The sequence below is a fragment of the Ambystoma mexicanum genome, chromosome 7p, assembly GCF_040938575.1.
Source record: "Ambystoma mexicanum isolate Mex_15411 chromosome 7p, UKY_AmexF1_1, whole genome shotgun sequence".
Taxonomy (NCBI): Eukaryota; Metazoa; Chordata; class Amphibia; order Caudata; family Ambystomatidae; genus Ambystoma; species Ambystoma mexicanum.
Window position 1 is genome coordinate 879040946 of NC_090939.1, and position 21463 is coordinate 879062408.

Here is a 21463-nt window from a genome sequence, read left to right on the forward strand (position 1 = left end):
AAAAGATATTCCCAGAGGCGGACCAACTAGAGGAGAAGGTGGCTCTGTGGACTAAAAGGGCAGCTTCCCAAAAAATACACCAGGGCGCAATGGTTAAGTTTCATGGGCCTGGTTATAGCGGCTTGGGCCACAATAGCACAGAACTGGAAGAAACAAGATCCACCGTTGATATACACATGGCTACAAAAGGTCTGGTCGCAAATGACCATGGAAAAAATCACGCATAGGCTTCAAGGAACACAAGACTCCTTCATGAAGGAATGGGGGGGAGTAGTAGAGTACCTAGAATCAGACTATATGGAGCAATGGTGCCCACATAACATCAGAATTACGGACATATTTGCCTTATAATCGACCCCCAGAACAATAGGCTCTTCCGGATGGGGGTAGGCAGGGGAGGGGGGCGTTCAGGGGGAACTGTTGAGTACATGTAACCGGTTAAATAAGTGAAAATAATAAAAATATTTTAAAAAATAAATAATCTGGCTGTCATGGCTAATGCGTTGTCCACTCTGATAGTGAGAGAGGCTGAGGAAGACACCTTTCTACCCATGGGTTCCAGCTTACGCCCTTCTTTGTCTGATGGTGCTGACAGTGGCGACGATGGGTTGGCTAATTTCTTCCTGGCCGCTACAGTGATGACTGAGTCTGTCTTTGCATGAGCCCTTAAACAAAGTGGCGTCGGGTCAGGTGCCTTGTAGTTTTTTTCCTGTCTGGACACTAGAGCAGGTGTGGATAAGAGCGTGGCAAGTATCTTCGACCCAGACTCCCATATGGTGTCTAGCAGCGTAATGGTGGTAACCGTTCTTCTGCATTTGTCTCTGTGCTTATAGAGCACCGACTTTTCTTCAGAAGAAACTTGTATTTTGAACAATTCCGCAGCTTTAGCAATTATCGTATGAAACGATACCAATCGTCTGGAGGTGACACATCACCTGGCGAGTCCTTCTTCCTGGGTTTCTCGACAATGTAATGAACCATTCACTGGGCACATCCGGTTCCTGCGTAATCTCTCCTTCCTCCGGATCCAAAAAATCCCTGAACGGGTCCTCTTGCCAATCAGATACTGACACAGATGAAAGTACAGTCGTTGGGTCTCGAACTGGTGATCGAGATCTATGAGATGATGCTGGAGAGGGGACCCTTGTCGGTGAAGCACTGAGTGTTCTGCTCCTGGATCTACGTGGAGGCTCAGGTGATTGTGCTCTTTTCTGCAGTCTACTCCTGGAAGGGGAGTGTCTGGGTGTGCTATGCTGAGGTAAAGTATCCCTCGAGGGGGCTTCCTTAGGTACCGAAGACCTCTTGTGTAGCTCTTGACGCCTGTTAAACTCCTATATGATTCTCTGCATCGATGCCACGAGCACCGGGTCATAGGGATCAGCCATACCTTCTGACTCTAGTTGCCAAGGTGCGCTGTCTTCCTTAGAGATACGGAAAGGTTGCTCACCAGGCATTTCCGTGTCTGAGAACTCTTCCTGAAGGATGACGTCAGGAAGTTCTGTCATCTCCTTTAAAGGGGATAGCTGTGCTCCCACTGGCTCAGGTGAAACTGGAATTGGAGACGCTGGTCCCAAAGACTTATGAAGACTGCTCACATAGGATGGTTTGTCAGTGATGTCAGCTGTTAAGGGTTCTAATTCTTCGGAAGACACCAAAATTTTTGAGATCGTCGACAGCGCTTTCGTCAACAGTGGTTTCGTCGACGATGGCTTCGTAGACGACGGTTTAGTCGATGGTGGTTGCGTTGACGAAGGCTTTGAAGGTGCTTGACCCGTTGACGAGAGCTTTGTGGACGAGAGCTTCGACGACGAGCAATGAGCTTCCTTCGACGATGACTGCTTCGTAGACGATGACTTCGTCGATGAGGATTTTGTCGTGGATGAGGTATGGAGTGTTGTCGTTGACGGTGGCTTCGTCGACGGCTTGGTCGACGGTGCAACCCTGGTCTTGCTGTCGCTCGTGGATGGCCTATTCGTGGACGGCTGCCCCCCCCTTTTTTGAAGACGCCTCCTTACCTTGGGAGGTGATTTTTTCTTCAGGATAACTCGCTTTGTCGTGTCCTGAGTCCAAGGGAGGCTTGGAAGAAGCGGTTTCCAATCTTCTTTTAGCCTTATGAGAGGGAGAGGAACTCTTTTCCACTGAAGAGGCCCTTCTCTTTGAAGTTTGCCTTTCATATGGTGTGGTAGACAATACAGGAGCCGTCTTGGCAGACTCCTCGTCAGAGGATAGACCCTTGGCTTCTAGGTGCAACAGAAGTCTCTTGTGTCTGCCCTGCAGGGATTTGGTGGAAAAAGTCCTGCACATTTCACATTTGTTTATATCAGGTGGGTACAAGCAGTAAATGCAGTGGTCATGTGGATCCTTCATGTAGACCAGTTTCTTTCTGCACCTCGTGCAGTCCCTGAACAGGGAAGGCTTCTTGGCAGGCTAAGACTCAGCCATGCGGAGGAAAACTTTCACTCGACGAAAAGGTGCTAAAAGACACCTTTCTCAGAGTGCCTAGAATCAGAATAGCAAGCTCCTAAGGAGGGGAAAAAGCAGAATATATTTGGAAAATATATACTACACACAAAAGGTGAAAAGAATTTTGAAAGCTCAGAGAGCTGGAAGATTCCTACTGTCTGAAAGACTGCGGTGAAAAATCTGAAGATGGCTGCCTGGCGCGGAGTTTAAACCCTGTCACCTCATTGGTTGGGGCCATAAAGAACCAAAGTGAGGTGGAGGGACTTCACAAAAGAATGGCTCATTGGCCACAATGGAATAATTACATGCATTCTCAAGCGGAGAATGGATGTATATGGAAACATTTTAATAATTATTTTTTTATCACCGAGGATTCCCAGTCTGACGACGGAGAATATTCAAGCATCTGAATCTATGAAAGATCCAACGCTGGAGAAGTACATGAAAAGCTTCCATAAGATGATTAGTGTTATGTGGTGAATCTTACAGTACTAAAAAAAAGGCAGATCCTGCAATTCTGTCCTTGAAAGAAAAGGCATAAGGACAAATACAAGTGGAATTCTATTAAATACTATCCATATAAGAGGCATAAATGTTCTAGCGTTAATAAAACCTTTGAGATTCTCGTGAAATTGTACTTACTTTTCTTTCAGGTCTTTTGCATAACATTCTGATTGCTTGGATTTTAGATTTCCAGATAAAAGCATGTTCTCCCATTTAATGTCATCAATTTCAGTTTCTTCTTTCTCATCTGCCTTTTCTGTTGCAGACTCATCTCCCATATTGCACTTTTTCAGGAGCTAAAAAGTTAATATTGTATTATTATAGTCAAAATGAATGCATAGCCATGTCAACTAGAGCAGTCTTTTAGAACATCTGTAAAAGTTGAAAAACGAGTAAAAGTTAAATAAACAAATATAAACTGCATATGTGGGATTCACATGGATAAAACAAAAGAGGTAATGGCTGGAGGGTTTAGAATTAATCTTAACCTCTGGCATTGCTCTGGGCAACCCTCCAGACCATTGTTCTTCAGCTGCATAGCTGTTACAAAAGAAGAAAGACCATATGCAAATCAGGCTTTGTCCCACCCAAAAAGGGGCAGTCCAGCCCAAAATGTTTGGTCACATCCCTTCTGCACGAGACCACAAGCATCACCAAACATGTTTCGGCCTTGTTGGGCCTCATCAGTGAGGAGTACCTTGGATCTCTAGGCCCAGCAAGCATCAGACCCACATCTGGGCATGCACGTCCCACTCGGGATTACTAAGCAAAACAAAAGAGGGGATGGCTGGAAGGTTTAGAATAAATCTTAACCTCTGGCAGTCTGAAGAATGATGGTCTGGAGGGATGCCCAGAACAATGCCAGAGGTTAAGATTAATTCCAAATCTTGCAGCCAGCACCTCTTTTGTTTTGCATAGGTTCCCCCGAGTGGTTTGGGCATGACCAGACGTGGGTCCAAAGCCTTCTGAACCTAGAGCTACTCCTCATTGATGAGGCCGAAACATGTCTTGGGATGCTTGTGCAGAAACGATGTGACCTAGCAGTTTGGACTGGACTGTACCCTATGGGATTGGACTAAGCCTGATTTGCATATGGTCTTTCCCCTTCTGTAATGGCTTAGCAGGCAGAAGAACAAGGGTCTGGAGGATTGCCCTCAAAAGACCCTCAAAAGAGGTAGTGGCAAATAAATGTAGTGCGCTTTGCAAAGACATGAAACTGTATCTGAATATATAGCATCAAAATGAACCTTAATAGAGGAATGCTGAAGTCTACTCCGCACCATAGGCAGGTAAGCCAAGATTTTATTAGTTTAACATTGAATACAATCCAAGCCTGAGCCCTTACACCAAATACACATTATTTTGCAAGGGTCTCTTGCTGTGATCAAGATGTATCTGCACTGTGCAGACAGACAAATATTAATGCTTCTGGTGCAGGAGAACCAGACTGGTAACTTGAGAGAGGCTGGGTTACTGTGAAGAACCTGGCCCAATCATCAACAAGAGTGAGATGCACAGGTGCAAAGACATGTGCTGGCAAAGGGAGAAGATCAGAAAGCTCAGAGAGCCAAGGACTCCTCAGTCATAAGAGGGTGATCAAGATCAATGTGGTTGTCAAGCTCTTCAATTAACATGACACTCTTCGAAATGAAAGCTATCAGTGGAAAGGCGTACAGAAATCCATTGGTCCAATCCTGAGACAACACTTTACTTACAGCCCACTTGTCCAGATATTTGGCCGCATACAAGTTTCATTTGTAATTCTGAGCGATTTGCGAAAAGTTCTAATTGGGGTGTGCCCCATTTCAGAAAGATTTGAAGAAGGGTGTCGCAATCCGAATCCCACACATGTTCTGAGTTCTGCTACTTGCTCAGAGCGTCTGTGAGTTGGTTTAATTATCCTGGCAGTGAGATGCCAGCAATGTGATTTGATTGACGGCCCATGCCTATATTGCCTGAGCCACAAGGTACACAGTTATTGATCTTGCTCGTCCCTTGTTTCACAAGCAAAACATTGTTATGTTGCATGTTAAAAGTGCTCAACCCTTACCCTTGTATGAGCACAAAGAGTGACAGCAATGCAAACTGGCCTGCCTTTAACTCTAGGAGATATATGCGACGGGATTCCTGTTTTGTTCACAAACCTCCTACTTGTGGATGCTTGTAATGAGCCTGTATCCTGCTAGCAAAGCATCTGTCATGATAGTCACCTGATGTGGGGCTTCCAAGCGGTTTAGCCCTCTCAAGAGATTGACAATATCTGTCCACCATGGCAGAACTGATTTGAAGTGCTCTGAAACTGTAACCTGATCCTCCCATTCAGCATCTAGCTACTGTTTTTTTTTTATCATCCAGAGTTTCCTGAATAGGTCTAATCATTAGCCTGCAGTTGGGAATAATGTAAATGCAAGAGGACCTCATACCTAAAAGTCGCTTTACTTCTCTGGTACTCTTTCTTGGTGGATCAAAGTGGAAGCCAAGATATGCAACTTTTGAGCTTTCTGCGTAGTTGGAGTAACAGCCTTAATACAGTGTTCTACATACTGTCCAGGAACTGGATTGAAGAACCTGGTTGTAACTTGTACATGATGCTTATTCAAGACTGGACATGTGGCTGGCTGCCATCTATATATCAGGCAGGCCACTGTGTATCTGATATTTCCTAGATCCCTTTCAAACCATTCACCTGTTATGTTTAAACTTCAGCTCCGTCCTAACACCACTAGGATTAGGAACAGACATTTCATACCCTCCTCACTCAACGATCCCACTTTTCAGTGGGAACTAAGTACAGAAATTACCCACATTTTTTACATTAATGAAGGTACATTATCCAGCTCAGTGGTGATTTCAGAAACCTTTAAATGTTATGTCAGAGGCTTCTGCATTTCTTAACCCACTAGGGGGCTCCAGGACATTTGTACAACCCTTAATAAACTTGAGACTCTTTTGAAATCTCTACATAAGAAATACATATTAGATCTTTCAAATTACGTGGCTCTGGTTATACGAGTAGCCCATACCAAATTCCAGGAGTTATCAGACAGAGAGACCACATTAATGCTTAATCAGGACGAAGCCTTTAAATATGCTGAGGCAGGCCAACCTAGCAAGCAATTAGCATGGGCAAGAAAGGCTGATCTGGATAAATCCAAGATTGAGGCTATTTGCACAGAAGACGGAAGGTTAGAACACACTACACAGGATATAAACCAGGTGTTCCTTGAATACTACACTAGGCTATACTCCACCAAAACTACAGTAACCATGGTGCAGGTAGAGGCGTATCTGGAACTGGCAGAATTGATCTGGTTAGAGCAGGACCAGAGAGAGCCGCAAAACTAACCCATAACACTGAAGGAAATTCAAGATGCTATTGTTGATCTTAAGTCTGGTAAGGCCCCCAAATTAGCTGGGCTTCCTCCTGAATTTTTCAAAATATATTGTCATATTATAGGGCCTAAATTACTAACAATGTATTGAGATGCCATCTCGCGGGCATTACTTCCCCCACTAGCATATCATATTACTACTCGAGAGGCGCTTATTGAGGTTTTACCTAAACCTAATAAAGACAGACTACAATGTAAATCCTACCACCATCTTTCCATGCTTAATCTTGATAATAACATTCGTAGCAAATTTCTGACCAAGCGCGTACTGCCCCTGTTTCCCTCTATAATACTACCCGAGCAAAGTGGTTTTGTACCTGGGATATCGGCCGCATCCAATATCCACAAACTCTTCAATGTAATATCCCTCATTATTCCTGAGGTTGAGGTAGTTGCAGCGTTAGTATATGTGGAGAAAGTATTTGACTCCTTGGAGTGGGATTTTAAGCTTGCTGTATTGACACTTATTGGGCTGGGTACATCTTTTACAGAATATGTTATATTTGTATATACTGCTATATTTGTATATACTGAGCCTATGGCTAGAGTGTACACATATAGAGCCACTTGCCACTATACCACGTATACCAGGGCTTACAATTACATGACCAAACAGTGTTACTCTCCCTATAAGCTGATGACCTTTTATTCCATGTAAAGAACCCCTCAGCAAACCTTTGCCCTCTGCTACAGGAGCTCGGCCGATATTCTGGCCTACTCATTAACTGGGACAAGACTGAGCTATTTCCTCTAACACATATAGCTAAGCCCCCTATTAATATAGATTACTTCATTTGTCAGATATTTGGGGAGATATATGGTACAAACCCTGCAACACCTCTATGAGTACAAATACAGACTTCTACTGGAGGAGATACATTGCAAAGTTCAGAAATTGATCAAATCTACCACTGTCCACGATGGCCCCGATAGCCTTAATTAGGATTGTAATATTGCCAAAGTAGCTGTACCTTTTTACTAATATCCGCTTACAATTACCAACATTTTCTTTTTGTGCAAACCATAGCTCACTCATACTAGTGACCAACTAGTATGGGGGGAAACAAGTGTGATTGTCTTGGGAGACACTAGTACTTCCTTCCAAAGAAGGACTATTAAATGTATCAGACCTGGAAGAGTATGCACTAGTGGCTATGGCATAGCATTCTATACAGTGATATGATTCTGGATGCCATAATATAAATGCCCAATTGGAAAGGTTCCTTACCCTCCCTGCCTCACTGTTATCCTCACCATTGCAGAATCCCAGGCACAGTCCTCATGAGATAGACATGGTCCAAGGAACAAACTGGGCCTGTCTTAGAATACACAGAAAGTACAATCACATCCCACTTTACCTAAAGTATATATTTAGATAGAATGCAGCGTCTCCGTTCACAGGCCTCCCAGCAGCGTGGGTCATACAGTCTTTGCCTTTTCACAGCAGGGGTTCAACTCTTGCCCCTCAGGCACTGCTGTGGCGACCTCCTGCCACAGGGGAACAAGCATCTTGACCAGAGGGGGAAGGGGCAGCCTCTCCATGCGGCTGCCTTCACAATGTTCGATCTGTTCCACGGAGCCGCAGCTCGTATGCCACGCTTCCATAGACCGCCTCTCTTTTCCGACCTCAGCGTTTCAGCATGGTTTCCAATGAAAGTTCCCTACTGCTTACACCTGCTTTCCTGTTGGTTCTCCTGTTGCTCCCTTTGCCGGAGTGCTGGTCTCCTTTAATAAACCTGATGCCCCTTGACAGGCTGCAGGTGTGGACGTCCAATCAGCCCTGCCTGACCACAATTAAAGGGACATGCCTGACCTTCACTGCTCTTTACAAGCATCTCCCTCATCCCAGTACCAGAGTGGTAAAAGAGTGTAGTTTTCATTGCTCTTAGTTGCCTCTTCTTCGTCCCAGTACTGTCGATTGTCATGTGTGGGAAAACCAAGGGAACTGGCTTATAACAGCCTAGGAAGGTTGGGGAAGGGTTAGGTTTGTTGTCAATAGAAAAAGCGGGATACCATGTCTCGCCAAAGGTACCCCACTCCAAGTCACCAAGGACGCTCCACCCAGGTGATACTCCCTTGCTTCTCCACCCCCTGGGTCAGGTTCCAATAGCGATGGCCTCTCCCTGGCCACCTGCGCAGAGGATTCAAGGGGTTTAGGAGGGATAATACCCTCAGGTTTCTCACAGCGTCAAATAATCTTTCTTTTGGTGCAGGATGATGGGCTTATGTAATTACTCAATAAGGTCACAATTTGCCATGGATTATCAGAAATGATATTGATTACATGTAATGAGAACTTTCTATGATCCTGTATCATGTAATTATATTGTTTGATTGTTTTACAAAATAAAAAATATAGTATTTAAAAAAAAAAGAGATGTGACCCAATGGCAACTAGTGCATGCCCCAGTTGTAAAATGGAAGATGCTGACTGTGTACACCTAGTCTAGCATTGCCCGTTGGTAGAAAAGGTTTGTGTAGAAGATGCGACTAAACTGGCTACCATCACAGCATCTGATGTGCAACCTTGCCCTCTTAACTTCCTTTTAGGAGTCGCACTACGGTTGGGTAAATCTGTAAGTAGAATGATCAATTTGCCACTTGTAATTGCTCAGAAACAAACCACACTGGTCTGGATGGACCCTTCTCCTCCCCTACTAAAGAAAGTGAACTGAGAACTATTATGAACAAATAATTGTGAACACACTTATATGGGTATGGCACACCCAAGTGCCAGACCCAAGGATATGTGTGGTTGGTGTTAACTGCATAAATGTGTGAATCATCTAGATAGACCTGTAGCTACCACTGAAAATGGGATAACCAGATAAATATTATTGAACTAATAGTATGCTATCAACTGCGCCCTCCAAAAAAAGTACCTGTCAGTAATGCTTTAATACAAATAGGTCTGTATAAGATATAATTGTATATACCTTTTGCCACTGAAGATACTTGAGGGTTTCTTTAATGTATTATATATTCAAATAAACACAAGAGAAAAGAAATAAGACACCGAGGGCTGCAGACATACTGAGGGTCATAGGAGCAGGCAATGTAGAAAGCTTTCCTTTTTCAAATGGCCCCAAAGGTGACGCCTCTGCCACAGTGTGGGGTTTAACAGTTTTCATAGACTTTTTGTCTGATGACATGGAGACCACTCTTACCTTCAAAGGGTGCATCATCAAAGTCCCTTGCCCCTCTAACAATGCACGCTTTGACCTATTTCTAGTCAACTATTCATCTGAAAATTGTAGCAAAATAACGCATCTCATTCTAGTTTGTAAAGGCCTACAAATCTCACGTGATTTCCCATCATGTGGTGGCAAACAATAATCACAAAAAGATGAGCATCTTAATTTCAAATGTTCTTTTTGCCACTTTTTTACATTCTTTTAAGAGACGTGTTCAAGAAAATCCCAGGAAGTTCAGATGGGTATGAAGACTGCATGAAGCAAGAAAAAGATACCAGGCGATCTCCAGTACTGTAAAAAAAAAACTTAAATTTGGATACAAAATATGGTTACATTCTGTGGGACTCAGCCAGCAAAATATTCTGACAGCTGGTGGCCAGGAGCCCTTGATGTCCACTGTCCCCATTCGCCTTACTTTGAGGCCTCCTAATGGGGTTGAAAGGCTGCTAAAGTTAAGGTTTTTTTCATTGTTTTTATGTATTTACTACTTTTTGTTGATGATGTGTGCTGCCTTGCCACATGCTGGTGTATACACAAAGCAAGTGAGTTTACAAGTGATTCCATCCTGGAGAAGTACACTTACGTTACTTAAGTTTTAGTTTCTTACCTGTAACTGTATTTCTCCAGCATTGGTATCTTTCACATGCTTCAATTATTCCACATCGGCAGACTGGGAATCCCTGGTATATAAATATCAAATATAAAGCAATGGATATTACTAATAAAGCCTTAGAGGCTTCCCATTTTGCAGCCTATCCACCTCACTTTGGTCCTTTTTCTACGGACTAATGAGGGGGCAGGACTTTAGCACCACCCCAGGCAGCCATCTTCAGACTTGAGACTCCATTCAAGTGACTGATGACTGACTGACTGACTGACTGACTGACTGACCAACTGGAGGAGCCTCACAGGGGAGACAAGATGGCGCATGTGAATCTATGAAACATTCCGATGCTGGATAAATAGTTACAGATAAGCAACATTGGATCGTTCATAGATTAACATGCTTGAATAGAATACCAAGTAGTGGTAGCATGCAGGCAGCTGTTTCTACCCTCCATTACATAACATTTAAGCATGCTTACCCAACGAAAGCCCCGGGAGCAAGGCTGCTCCTACCTTATGAGAATAGATGTCGCAACACTGCCTGGCCAACCGCTGACTCCCGTCTGGGGTCTTCTTCTAGGGAGTAATGCTTGGCGAACGTATGAAGCGTGCTCCATGTCGCTGCCTTAAAGATGTCCTTAATGGATACTCTTGCAAGGAATTCCATCATTGTGGCCATTCCCCTGGTAGAATGGGTAGTTGCTGGACATGAGAGAGGGCCGCCCACCGCTTCATTTTAGTGAGTGATGCATGCAGCCACCCAGCGTGCCAGACCTTACTTGAAAATGGCTTGGCCCTTGTGTGTTGACCTGAAAAGGCGATGAATAATCTTGAGGATAAACAAAAGGCACTTGTGTGCTGCACTGAAAATGTCAGGACCCGATTGATGTCCAGGAAGTGCAAGGTGCACCATGCAGGTTTGGTGTCCAAAGAACATTGGGAGAACAATTGGTTCTGTTAGCATCATTTGCAAGACTGCCATGGGCAGGAATTTCGGGTGAGGCCTAAGCGTGACCCGATCCTTGCGGAAGATGGTAAATGGCAGGTTTACACACAGCACTTGAAACTCACTACTGCGCCTGGCTGATGTCTTCGCGACCAGGAACGGAGCCTTCCATGAAAGAAACTTGATGTTGTACCTGTGAATGGGTTCATATGGTGCTGCCATTAATGCAGCCAGAACCGTGTTGAGCTGCCAACTTGTTGATAGTCTTGGCACAGTTAGAAAAGTCTTAAGCAGATTATTGAGAAAAGTCTTGATTGCAGGGTCCGAGGGAAATACTGATGAATCTTCATGGAAGCTTAGGATAGGCCTGTTCTAGCCAGATGGAGCATATAGGGTAGCAATTGATCCACAGTTACCTTTAAAGGATCTAGAGCTTGCATGCTGCACCACATGGTGAAACACCCCCATTTCTAGAAGTAAGTTCTGCGTGTGGAGGGCGCTTGATGCCCAAGTGGTATTCCAGCATTTTTCTGGCATACTTAGATTAGCGTGTCTCTGCTGTTCAGCAATCAAACCCTGAAGGACAGGGCCACAGGGTTGTGATTGTGTACCTGATCATTGATGCTGTGTCACTAGTGCCTGATGCGCCCTGAGGCATATGGGTGTCTCACATGACATCCTCCGGAGGATCAGGTACCAGATCTGTCATGCCCAGGCTGGGGGCAATGAGTATCATCTTGCATGGTTGTTCTTGCACCATCTTATTACTCTTGGTAACAAGGGGATTGGTGAGAAGGAGTACAAGAACTTGTTGGTCCAAGGTAGGGTTAGAGCATCTCCCAGAGAACCCGGCTCTGTGTATCTTGTTGCAAAGAGAGGACGTTTAGCACTGGCCTTTGTAACTAAGAGGTCGATTGGTGGTGACCACCATTTCCAGAAAGCTAATATGAGCTAGTTCCTGTCCAGCTCCCACTCATGAGATGCTGAGTGCTCTCTACTTAGATGATCTTCTAGAATGTTGTCTTTCCCTGGGGGGTGCTCCACTTTGACATGGATCCATTCACTGAGGGCCCATTCCCACAGCTCCTGTGCCACTGCTGGTAGCTGAGCTGATCTTGTGATCCCTTGCTTTTTGGTATAGTACCATGACGTTGTGTTGTTCGTCTGCACCATTGTTACCTGACCCTTCAGGACCGGCCGAAACAACTTCAGCGCTCACATGATGGCTCCTAGCTCCAGGACATTGATATGAAGAGCCGACTCTGCTGTTAACCATGTACCATTTGCTTGCAAGTTGCCCAGATATGCTCCTCATCCTCTTAGGGAGGCATCCGGCCTGAAGATGAGGGGCGTGTTATGACTTGATGGTCGTGAAGATTATGGGGCCTCTGTCCACAAGTTCCGCTCAGAAAGATACAAATAACTTCCTGAGCAATCCTTGAGGCCACAGGTTTTTTGAGTGCCGAAGAACGCCAGGAACCAGGAACACCGGTGACCCCTCGACCGCTGTAAAGCAAGCCATGGGTCAAAGAATATCTTTGACAGCCTTTGGTAAAGAAGTTATTCCTTGGCGACTGCTTTTTCTCTTAGTAAAAAAAATGTAAGTTTTTTGTAGTATGTTGGGTTATCAGCATGAGAATTTCCCAATACTGTGTGGCTGCTACACAGATGTAACATTGAAAGAAGAAAAAAGATTTGGGAAAATAGACTCAAATGCGCTAGCCCCTTATATAAATGTATACAGGCAAGTCTTTACAGTCTTTTAAATTTTATTAGTGTTTATTCACACTAATAATTTTTATCTTTCATAAAAGGTTTCAAAAAAACATTCCAAATAAAGGGACATTTCTGTTAGATGTCACTTACTTCATTTATTTTTGCTTCACACCAATATATTCTAATTCAAATGTTTCTCTCTCTCTCTTTCATAAAAGGTTTCAAAAAAACATTCCAAATAAAGGGACATTTCTGTTGGATGTCACTTTCTTCATTTATTTTTGCTTCACACCAATATATTCTAATTCAAATGTTTCTCTCTCTCGACACGTGTTTCCCCATTGTCACTCTCAATGGTTCTTCAGGAGAGGAAGTGTTTGTACTAAAAAGAAAAAAACAAATTCTCATTTTCAATAATGCCATAGAAATTATTTTCAAAAAAAAAAAAAAGGGGGTGAATATAATATTTGCTACAATGACTCACCCTTCTGATTTTCTTATTGTTAGCATGTATCCTGCTTGTTTTTCCAAATTTTATATACTCGAGTCTCGCTAATATTCATCAGGATCTTTATCCTAGTTTAAATTTTTGGGAAAGGTTCCAAGTTAAAACTATAAGGGGGAGAATAAAGGAAAAAGACAAGATAATACTTCTTGTTGATAGTCTATAAAAAAGGAAAACATGGTCATAGTTTAAATACAAGTTCTAGTAAAACTTGATCCAGGGAGAGTACAGGCTTCTCATTCGCTTACCTTATTTTCTTTTATATTTTTGATCCTGTGCCGTGATAAGCATCCAAGTGTAAGGATGTCTAACTTAGGCTGATTCCAGCTATTTATGCCGCGATCGTGCCGTGATGACGTCATCACGCCGCGCCCACGTGATTTTACGCGACGCGATGACGTCATCACGCACGTATTTACGACCCGGCGGCCATTTTGGGACGAGTTAAACTAAGTCCAACAACTCTATTCCAACTTTATAATAAGGAATTTTAAATCAAATAAAAGAGAAAAGTTTGTTAAATAAGAGCGCCTATTGTTGTAATTTCTTAGCAACACGCTAATCTTTTTTTAACGTGTGCAGAAACATCATTGCATATTTATATTCAAAGACCATTTTTGAGGGCCATTTTTTGGGATGTACTGCCGTGCTTGTGCCGTGACGACGTCTTCTCGCCGCACCCTCATGATTTTGCATGACGCTATGACGTCATCACGCACATGTTAAACGAACCAAATTAAAAGTACAACATAAACAATAATGTTGATCTAAAGCCAGTTATACATTTCCGTGTCACAGTTCAGACCTGTAATGCATGTGTCCATTTTACAAATCCATCTGCATTCCTTTTTTCTTAGTAGGTCTTCCTTGTTTCCTCCTCTTGCAGATAACATTACTTTCTCTAGACCAAAAATTCTCAATTTGGAGATATCAAAGTCAGGATGGTTCATAATAACATGTACTGAGATGGGAGATCTCAAGTCTTTATTTCTGATAGCTCTAATATGTTCAAATATCCTTATTTTCAATTTTCTTACAGTACTCCCAATATATAACTTCTTGCAAATACATTCCATTCCGTAAATAACAAAAGTTGAGTTTCAATTAATCATTTGATTAATATGGTTTATTTCACCATTTGGTAGTGTGATTACTTTAGTTCCTTGTTTTATGAATGGGCATAATTTACAGTGCCCACATTTGAAAGTTCCATTGTTTGCCATTTGAAAAAAGATTTTCCTTTCATCGGACAGTGGACCCATGAAGCTTGGGCTAATCATATTCTTGATTGTTGGTACTTTCCTAAATTGAGAATTTTTGGTCTAGAGAAAGTAATGTTATCTGCAAGAGGAGGAAACAAGGAAGACCTACTAAGAAAAAAGGAATGCAGATGGATTTGTAAAATGGACACATGCACTACAGGTCTGAACTGTGACACGGAAATGTATAACTGGCTTTAGATCAACATTATTGTTTATGTTGTACTTTTAATTTGGTTCGTTTAACATGTGCGTGATGACGTCATAGCGGGTGCGGCGAGAAGACGTTGTCACGGCACAAGCACGGCAGTACATCCCAAAAAATGGCCCTCAAAAATGGTCTTTGAATATAAATATGCAATGATGTTTCTGCACACGTTAAAAAAAGATTAGCGTGTTGCTAAGAAATTACAACAATAGGCGCTCTTATTTAACAAACTTTTCTCTTTTATTTGATTTAAAATTCCTTATTATAAAGTTGGAATAGAGTTGTTGGACTTAGTTTAACTCGTCCCAAAATGGCCGCCGGGTCGTAAATACGTGCGTGATGACGTCATCGCGTCGCGTAAAATCACGTGGGCGCGGCGTGATGATGTCATCACGGCACGATCGCGGCATAAATAGCTGGAATCAGCCTAAGTTAGACATCCTTACACTTGGATGCTTATCACGGCACAGGATCAAAAATATAAAAGAAAATAAGGTAAGCGAATGAGAAGCCTGTACTCTCCCTGGATCAAGTTTTACTAGAACTTGTATTTAAACTATGACCATGTTTTCCTTTTTTATAGACTATCAACAAGAAGTATTATCTTGTCTTTTTCCTTTATTCTCCCCCTTATAGTTTTAACTTGGAACCTTTCCCAAAAATTAAAACTAGGATAAAGATCCTGATGAATATTAGCGAGACTCGAGTATATAAAATTTGGAAAAACAAGCAGGATACATGCTAACAATAAGAAAATCAGAAGGGTGAGTCATTGTAGCAAATATTATATTTACCCCCTTTTTTTTTTTTAAAATAATTTCTATGGCATTATTGAAAATGAGAATTTGGTTTTTTCTTTTTAGTACAAACACTTCCTCTCCTGAAGAACCATTGAGAGTGACAATGGGGAAACACGTGTCGAGAGAGAGAAACATTTCAATTAGAATATATTGGTGTGAAGCAAAAATAAATGAAGAAAGTGACATCCAACAGAAATGTCCCTTTATTTGGAATGTTTTTTTTGAAACCTTTTATGAAAGAGAGAGAGAGAAACATTTGAATTAGATTATATTGGTGTGAAGCAAAAATAAATGAAGTAAGTGACATCTAACAGAAATGTCCCTTTATTTGGAATGTTTTTTTGAAACCTTTTATGAAAGATAAAAATTATTAGTGTGAATAAACACTAATAAAATTTAAAAGACTGTAAAGACTTGCCTGTATACATTTATATAAGGGGCTAGCGCATTTGAGTCTATTTTCCCAAATCTTTTTTCTTCTTTCAAGCCATGGGTCAGTACAATGGCAAACAATAGACTGAATAACGAGGAAACAAATATCAAGGGGCTTACCAAGGGTCTGGGGAATGAAGAACAAAGATGAGAATGGATGTGTTCCGTGGGGCTGCAGAGTGTAGCAAGCAGCAGTGGATAGGCGTAGATTGTTGTAGAAATAGGCACTGCAAGACCTGTATGGAAAGGGTACTCCAGCAGGTAACAGAAGAGGAAATCCAAAAACAGTCCGTTAAGAGTTCCAAGGTCGAAAGCCAGCCAAGTTCGTCGTAACCAGGGGATAATCCAAAGGATTCCAAAAATACAGTTCAAAGGTCCTGAAACAGCAGAGCAAAACAATATTCTAGGGCTTGACAGAGGAATCCAAGAAGAACAGTCCGTAGTCCAGGTTCAAGGAGACAGGAAGACGCCGAACAGTGCCTGATTGGGTCAGCGGTGAAGCACTGAATGAGCGTTCTCTTTCCGGTTTTAAAGGGGCCTATGAATGTCACATGACCCATCATGTGACTGATGATGTAGCACGTTTCCTTTTCACATGACCCAAGTTTTCAAAACGCTGCCGGGTCTTCCTGAGGGCGGGACGAAGCAAAGGAAAAAGCCGGCGTCTCCGTCGACTGTCTCCAAGACGCCAGGGCAACTGCCAACGTTGCAATGGGTGGATATGACCATAGTGCGTTAGATGTCCTTGTGTGTGCCGCTGCCGTGCTGCTTGAGGGAGTGAGGACATGAGGTCAGAAGAGGAAGGCAGATCAGAACCTGAGATGGAGGGCTTGGTAACTGCACGGGTGTTTGTGTGCGTAAGGTGACCAGTGGATGGTGTAACAGGGCGATGTTGGCGACTGAAATGGCATGCCCTATAAAAGGTTGTGTTTGGTGTGCCACCAGTGTAGTATCCGGTGGAAGGTTCGAGTCAGGTGAATGGTGTCTTTCCATGAGGGCGTGGCATGTGTCGGCTGTTGGTCTAACTCCTCCTGAATAGGATGCATGCTTAGCCTGCAGTTTTGGACTAACAATATACATGAGGACATCATGCCCAGCAGGGATGTGTATCGCCGTACTGTGGCAGTATTTGCTGCTGTGAACATCCTACCAGTTGCACCAGTGCAGTAATTCGGTGGACGGCCTTATGCGAGTAATAGATGTATCGAGGTCCACTCCCAGAAATCTGCCTTTTTGGGAAGGGGCATCTGGGCATTTGCAGATTTTGCAACTTTGATAGAGAAACGTAGTATGGTCAACCAAGCAGCAGGCACACAAGCAACACACACGTATACTGACCCCATATATTTAGCACACTAGCAAAACCCACACACACACGCACACACACACACACACACGCATACTCACCCCACTCCTCTCTCACACCGTCACCTTATGAACAACTGGTGTAACTCTGAATATACAAAAGGGCATGAGCCCTCTTTGCATCGACCACTGTCTCAGCAGTTCCACACCTTATTCCAATGACTACCTTATAGACCAAAAACAATAGTCCCATACTCTGCACAATACACTTGGCACGCTTTTAAAGAGCACAGTATCGCTCTGCGTTCGCCCGCTCTCTCAGCAGTCCAACAACTTTCCCAAAGACTACCACACACACCAGAGACAATAGTCCCATACCTTTCACCATACACTTGGCACACCTTTTTAAAGAGCGTGGTGTTGCTCTGTGGAAGATGAATCTCACAGCAGTCCCACACCTTTTCCAATGAATACATCACACAGCAGTGACGATAATCCCATACTTTACCGATGTCTACAACACACCATAGTCACTTTTCCCATTGCATGTCAGGTCAGACCAAAGAAATGACTTTGACATAGATTCCTAAATCTCCATATCTGTTTTGGCAGCTCTAACACTGCAAAGCCTCAAACAGGTTACACTATCTCTATACTCACTACTAGAGTTTACAAACATTCCTAAAAGTCCATTGCTGTTGGGGAAGCACTAACCTGAAAATCCACAAAATGTTAATTGCGGACATAATGGTATTAGACTATTCCCAGCACAAATCCATACAAGTAACACACACAGACTTGCCCATTTAAACTACTGACTTTGTCACCATTTTGCACATGCTAGCATTTTAGCTTTGCTAAATACCATCATTACTCCTTACTCTTCTTGCTACTAGAAACAAAAAACATCCTGTCAGTCAGGGCAACCAACGGTGTTAACATCACTAATTGTTACGCTTCAGGTGTCACAGGTAAGTTTCTTTATTCCTTCTTATCAAGTTAAAGTAAGCTGTCACATAGGAAGATACACTGGCTCCTATCACCCAGGCTTGATCTCTCCAAATGCCTGTATTAGAACCATTTTACATAAACACTCTCTCACTCAAACATCAACATTCTCACAGCATTCTCTGTGACCTCAAACATTCCACACATGCTTCCAAGCACTATACAACATGTACCCAAGGGATGACCTGTTGGAGAGTGCTCACCTTGAACTTGATGCGCTTCATGTGCTTGTTGAGGCGCCGCAGGTTGAGGATCGGGCCGCCTTTGCCTACTCTTTTTCCTTATGAGGAAGAACCGAGAATAGAATCCTGTTCCCCTCTGCAGATGCAGAACCTTTTCTATGGCTGCTTTCTTCACAACTTTAATGCCTCCAACTTGAGTTGGCATAAGTGAGGCGGATTTGTTTTTTGCAGAGACGAGCTTGGTGGCGATATTATGAATTCCAGTGTGCGGCCTCTGGCCACCATGTGAAATACCACCAGTGATGTGAACGGCAGCACACCCTTCCTCCCACCGGGTACAGTTTGGGAAGGGGTTTGCTGAGCAGCTAGGTATGTTTGGACATCTGAGGCCATGATTGTTCTGATCCCTGTCTGCCCCTTTGCGCGCCATGATCAGTGAAGGACTGCTGGTACCTAGATGAGGGTACGTGCATAGACGTAGAACTGTGGGAAGTGTTTCCTTATTTGAGGAGGATTTAAATGTTCCTGCACCTCTTCAAAAGGAGAGAAACGGCCTGCGCTCGCAGCATTTAGAGAGCTGATCACCCTCATAGTGTCCGTGCCAGTCTTGAGTCCCTTCAGATGGTCATCAATGTTTTTACCAAACAATGCTTACCCATCAAACGGTATGTCCAGAATCTGCACATGGACCTTTGGGCGGATGTTGGTCACCTTTTTCAAGGCTTGACGTCCGTGGACGTAACCGTGTACCATCTGTCCAAAGGCTGCCCCTGCTGCATCCACTGCAGCATCTATTATGTGGTCTGATCTAGTTTTCCCGTCCTTTACAATTGCTTAACTTTGTCCTGTAAGTGAGCTGGCATGTGGTCGATGAATGTAATCATCTTCTACCAGAGCTCCCTATCATAGCAAGTAGTCACGGGAAGAGGATTCACTACCCTGATTGACAGTGAAGCCAGAGCGGATACCTTCCTGCCAATTGCCTTCAATGTTCTGGCCTTCTTGCCTCAGGGGGAAGTAAGCAGACATGTGTGGTTAGCCAGTTTTTTCCTGGCCGCCACAATTATGACTGAGTCCGGCTTCAGGCGGCCTCGGAGGAACAGTGGTGAACTGTCCGGGGCTTTATATTTATTTTCTGGTTGGGCTGCCCTAGCTGGCGTAGATAATAGGCTTATAAGTATGGCTTCACCAGCTTTCCAAATGCTATCAAGTATTGGTATAGCAGTGGCTGTCCTCCTTTCCTTACTCTTGTGCTCTTAAAGCACAGACTTCTTCTCTTCGGTTGCCACTTGGAGGTCAAATATCTGTGCGGCCTTGCTTATTATTGCGTGAAATTAGGCTATATCATCAGATGGGGACGACCCACCGGGGAGTCTCCCTACTACTGCTTCGTGAAGAAATAATCATCCCATCCGTCGACATCTTCTTGTGGTGAATCCTGCAGAATGTTCCCTTTTTCTAGTCCCTCTGTTGGTGCCCTGTCATCCGAAAACAAATTGTATGGGTCTTCCACTGGGTCATTCCATGAATAGAGGTCCTCTATTGAAACAGTGCATCATGCCCTTATTGATGCCGCAGGCGGAGATGTTCTTTGGTCTCTTACACGGTGGTACTGCTGGCGGGTCCAATGTGCTGGAGTATGCCCTTGTTTGGGCTAAGGGTGAAGGACTCCTCTGCCTACGAACTGGTGGCGTTATCGCAGTGGTCCCGCTTTCTGCGGTCGCCTCAGTTGAGCGAACTTTCCTGCTCCTTTGAAAATATTCTGCAGTGACTGCATGAAGGCGGGTTGAAGCGGATCCTCAGGTATTTCTGAGTGTGGTTGCCAGTGCGTGCTATCCTCCATGGGTACTGGTTTGCAATGTTCTCTTCTATGTCTGAGAATTCTTCTTGAAGTATAATGTCTGGCAGCTCTGTCACCTCCTCTATTGGGGAGTGTTTAATTATGCTGATCCACGATGGCTATGGGGTTACTTGGGTGGGTTGCGTGTCTTTTTCCATGGACGGCCAATGGTCCATCGACAAGCTGCGCTGTTCCCTTGACGAGTGAGATGTAGGTGAGTGCTTGCTCATGGATGACACCTTTTCTATTGACAGAGTTATATCTGTCAACGAGAAGGGCAGTTATGAATGCCTTCTCGCGAATGAGGCCTCCTCAGTCGACGGTGGGTTATTCGATGGCGGTTCCCTTGTCGACGAGTGATTGCCCATCAACAGTCTCTTCATGGACGATCTGGCCACCGACAACATCTGGTCCTGATGCTTTGACAACAGAGCAACCACTGATGAGGTATTTGCCAATGGAGCAACCACTGATGAAGTATTTGCCAATGTTGCCTGTGCTGGTAGTTTGATAGCTGTGGATGGCGCTGTGAAAGACCTTTGCTCCACTGATGTACCTGTCGTGGATGAGCTAGTGGACTTCTTAGATGAGGTTTTGATCGTTGGCTGATGGGCTTTCCTCAATGATGAGTGGCTTAATGTGGATTTACAGTGCTTCTTGGCACTAGATGGGCCCCTTGATGAGTCTCAAGTTTGATCTTGGTCCTGGGGGTGATGCCATGCCCCTTTCTACTGCGGAAGCTCTCTGTTTTTGCTGGATCATGCATCTCAGGGGTTCTGCGCAGCAAGTATGGGATAGTTCTGATAGATTCCTCATCCGTGGAAGGCACCTATTTTATAATAAATAAACAAGTGTCCTTTGCGTGTCCTGACGGGTTTTCTGCATGAAAGTTTGACATATTTCACAAGCCTCTGTGTCATGAGGGTGTAGGCAATATATGCATTCCTGATGACGTTCCCTCAGAAAAATGATTTTCTTGCCACATCCTTTGCAATCCTTGAAGAGGTATTTTTTGATCTTTGAAGTATCTCTCAGTCCTGGTTATTAACCAGCAAATGAAAAGCCCACTGGCTAGTAGAGTAGGTGCCAGTCTTCCAAAAAAA

At 43.7% G+C, this 21463-nt stretch overlaps 1 protein-coding gene across 2 annotated transcripts in view; it reads right to left on the reverse strand.

Annotated features, from left to right (window-relative positions):
- Nucleotides 1-21463, reverse strand: part of UPF3A (UPF3A regulator of nonsense mediated mRNA decay) — an 819005-nt gene that overhangs the window by 142124 nt on the left and 655418 nt on the right. For both annotated transcript variants that reach the window (XM_069637115.1, XM_069637114.1), the window contains exon 8: nucleotides 3106-3263. In XM_069637115.1, the coding sequence (XP_069493216.1) occupies nucleotides 3106-3263 (158 nt within the window). The remainder of the gene's footprint in view (nucleotides 1-3105; nucleotides 3264-21463) is intronic.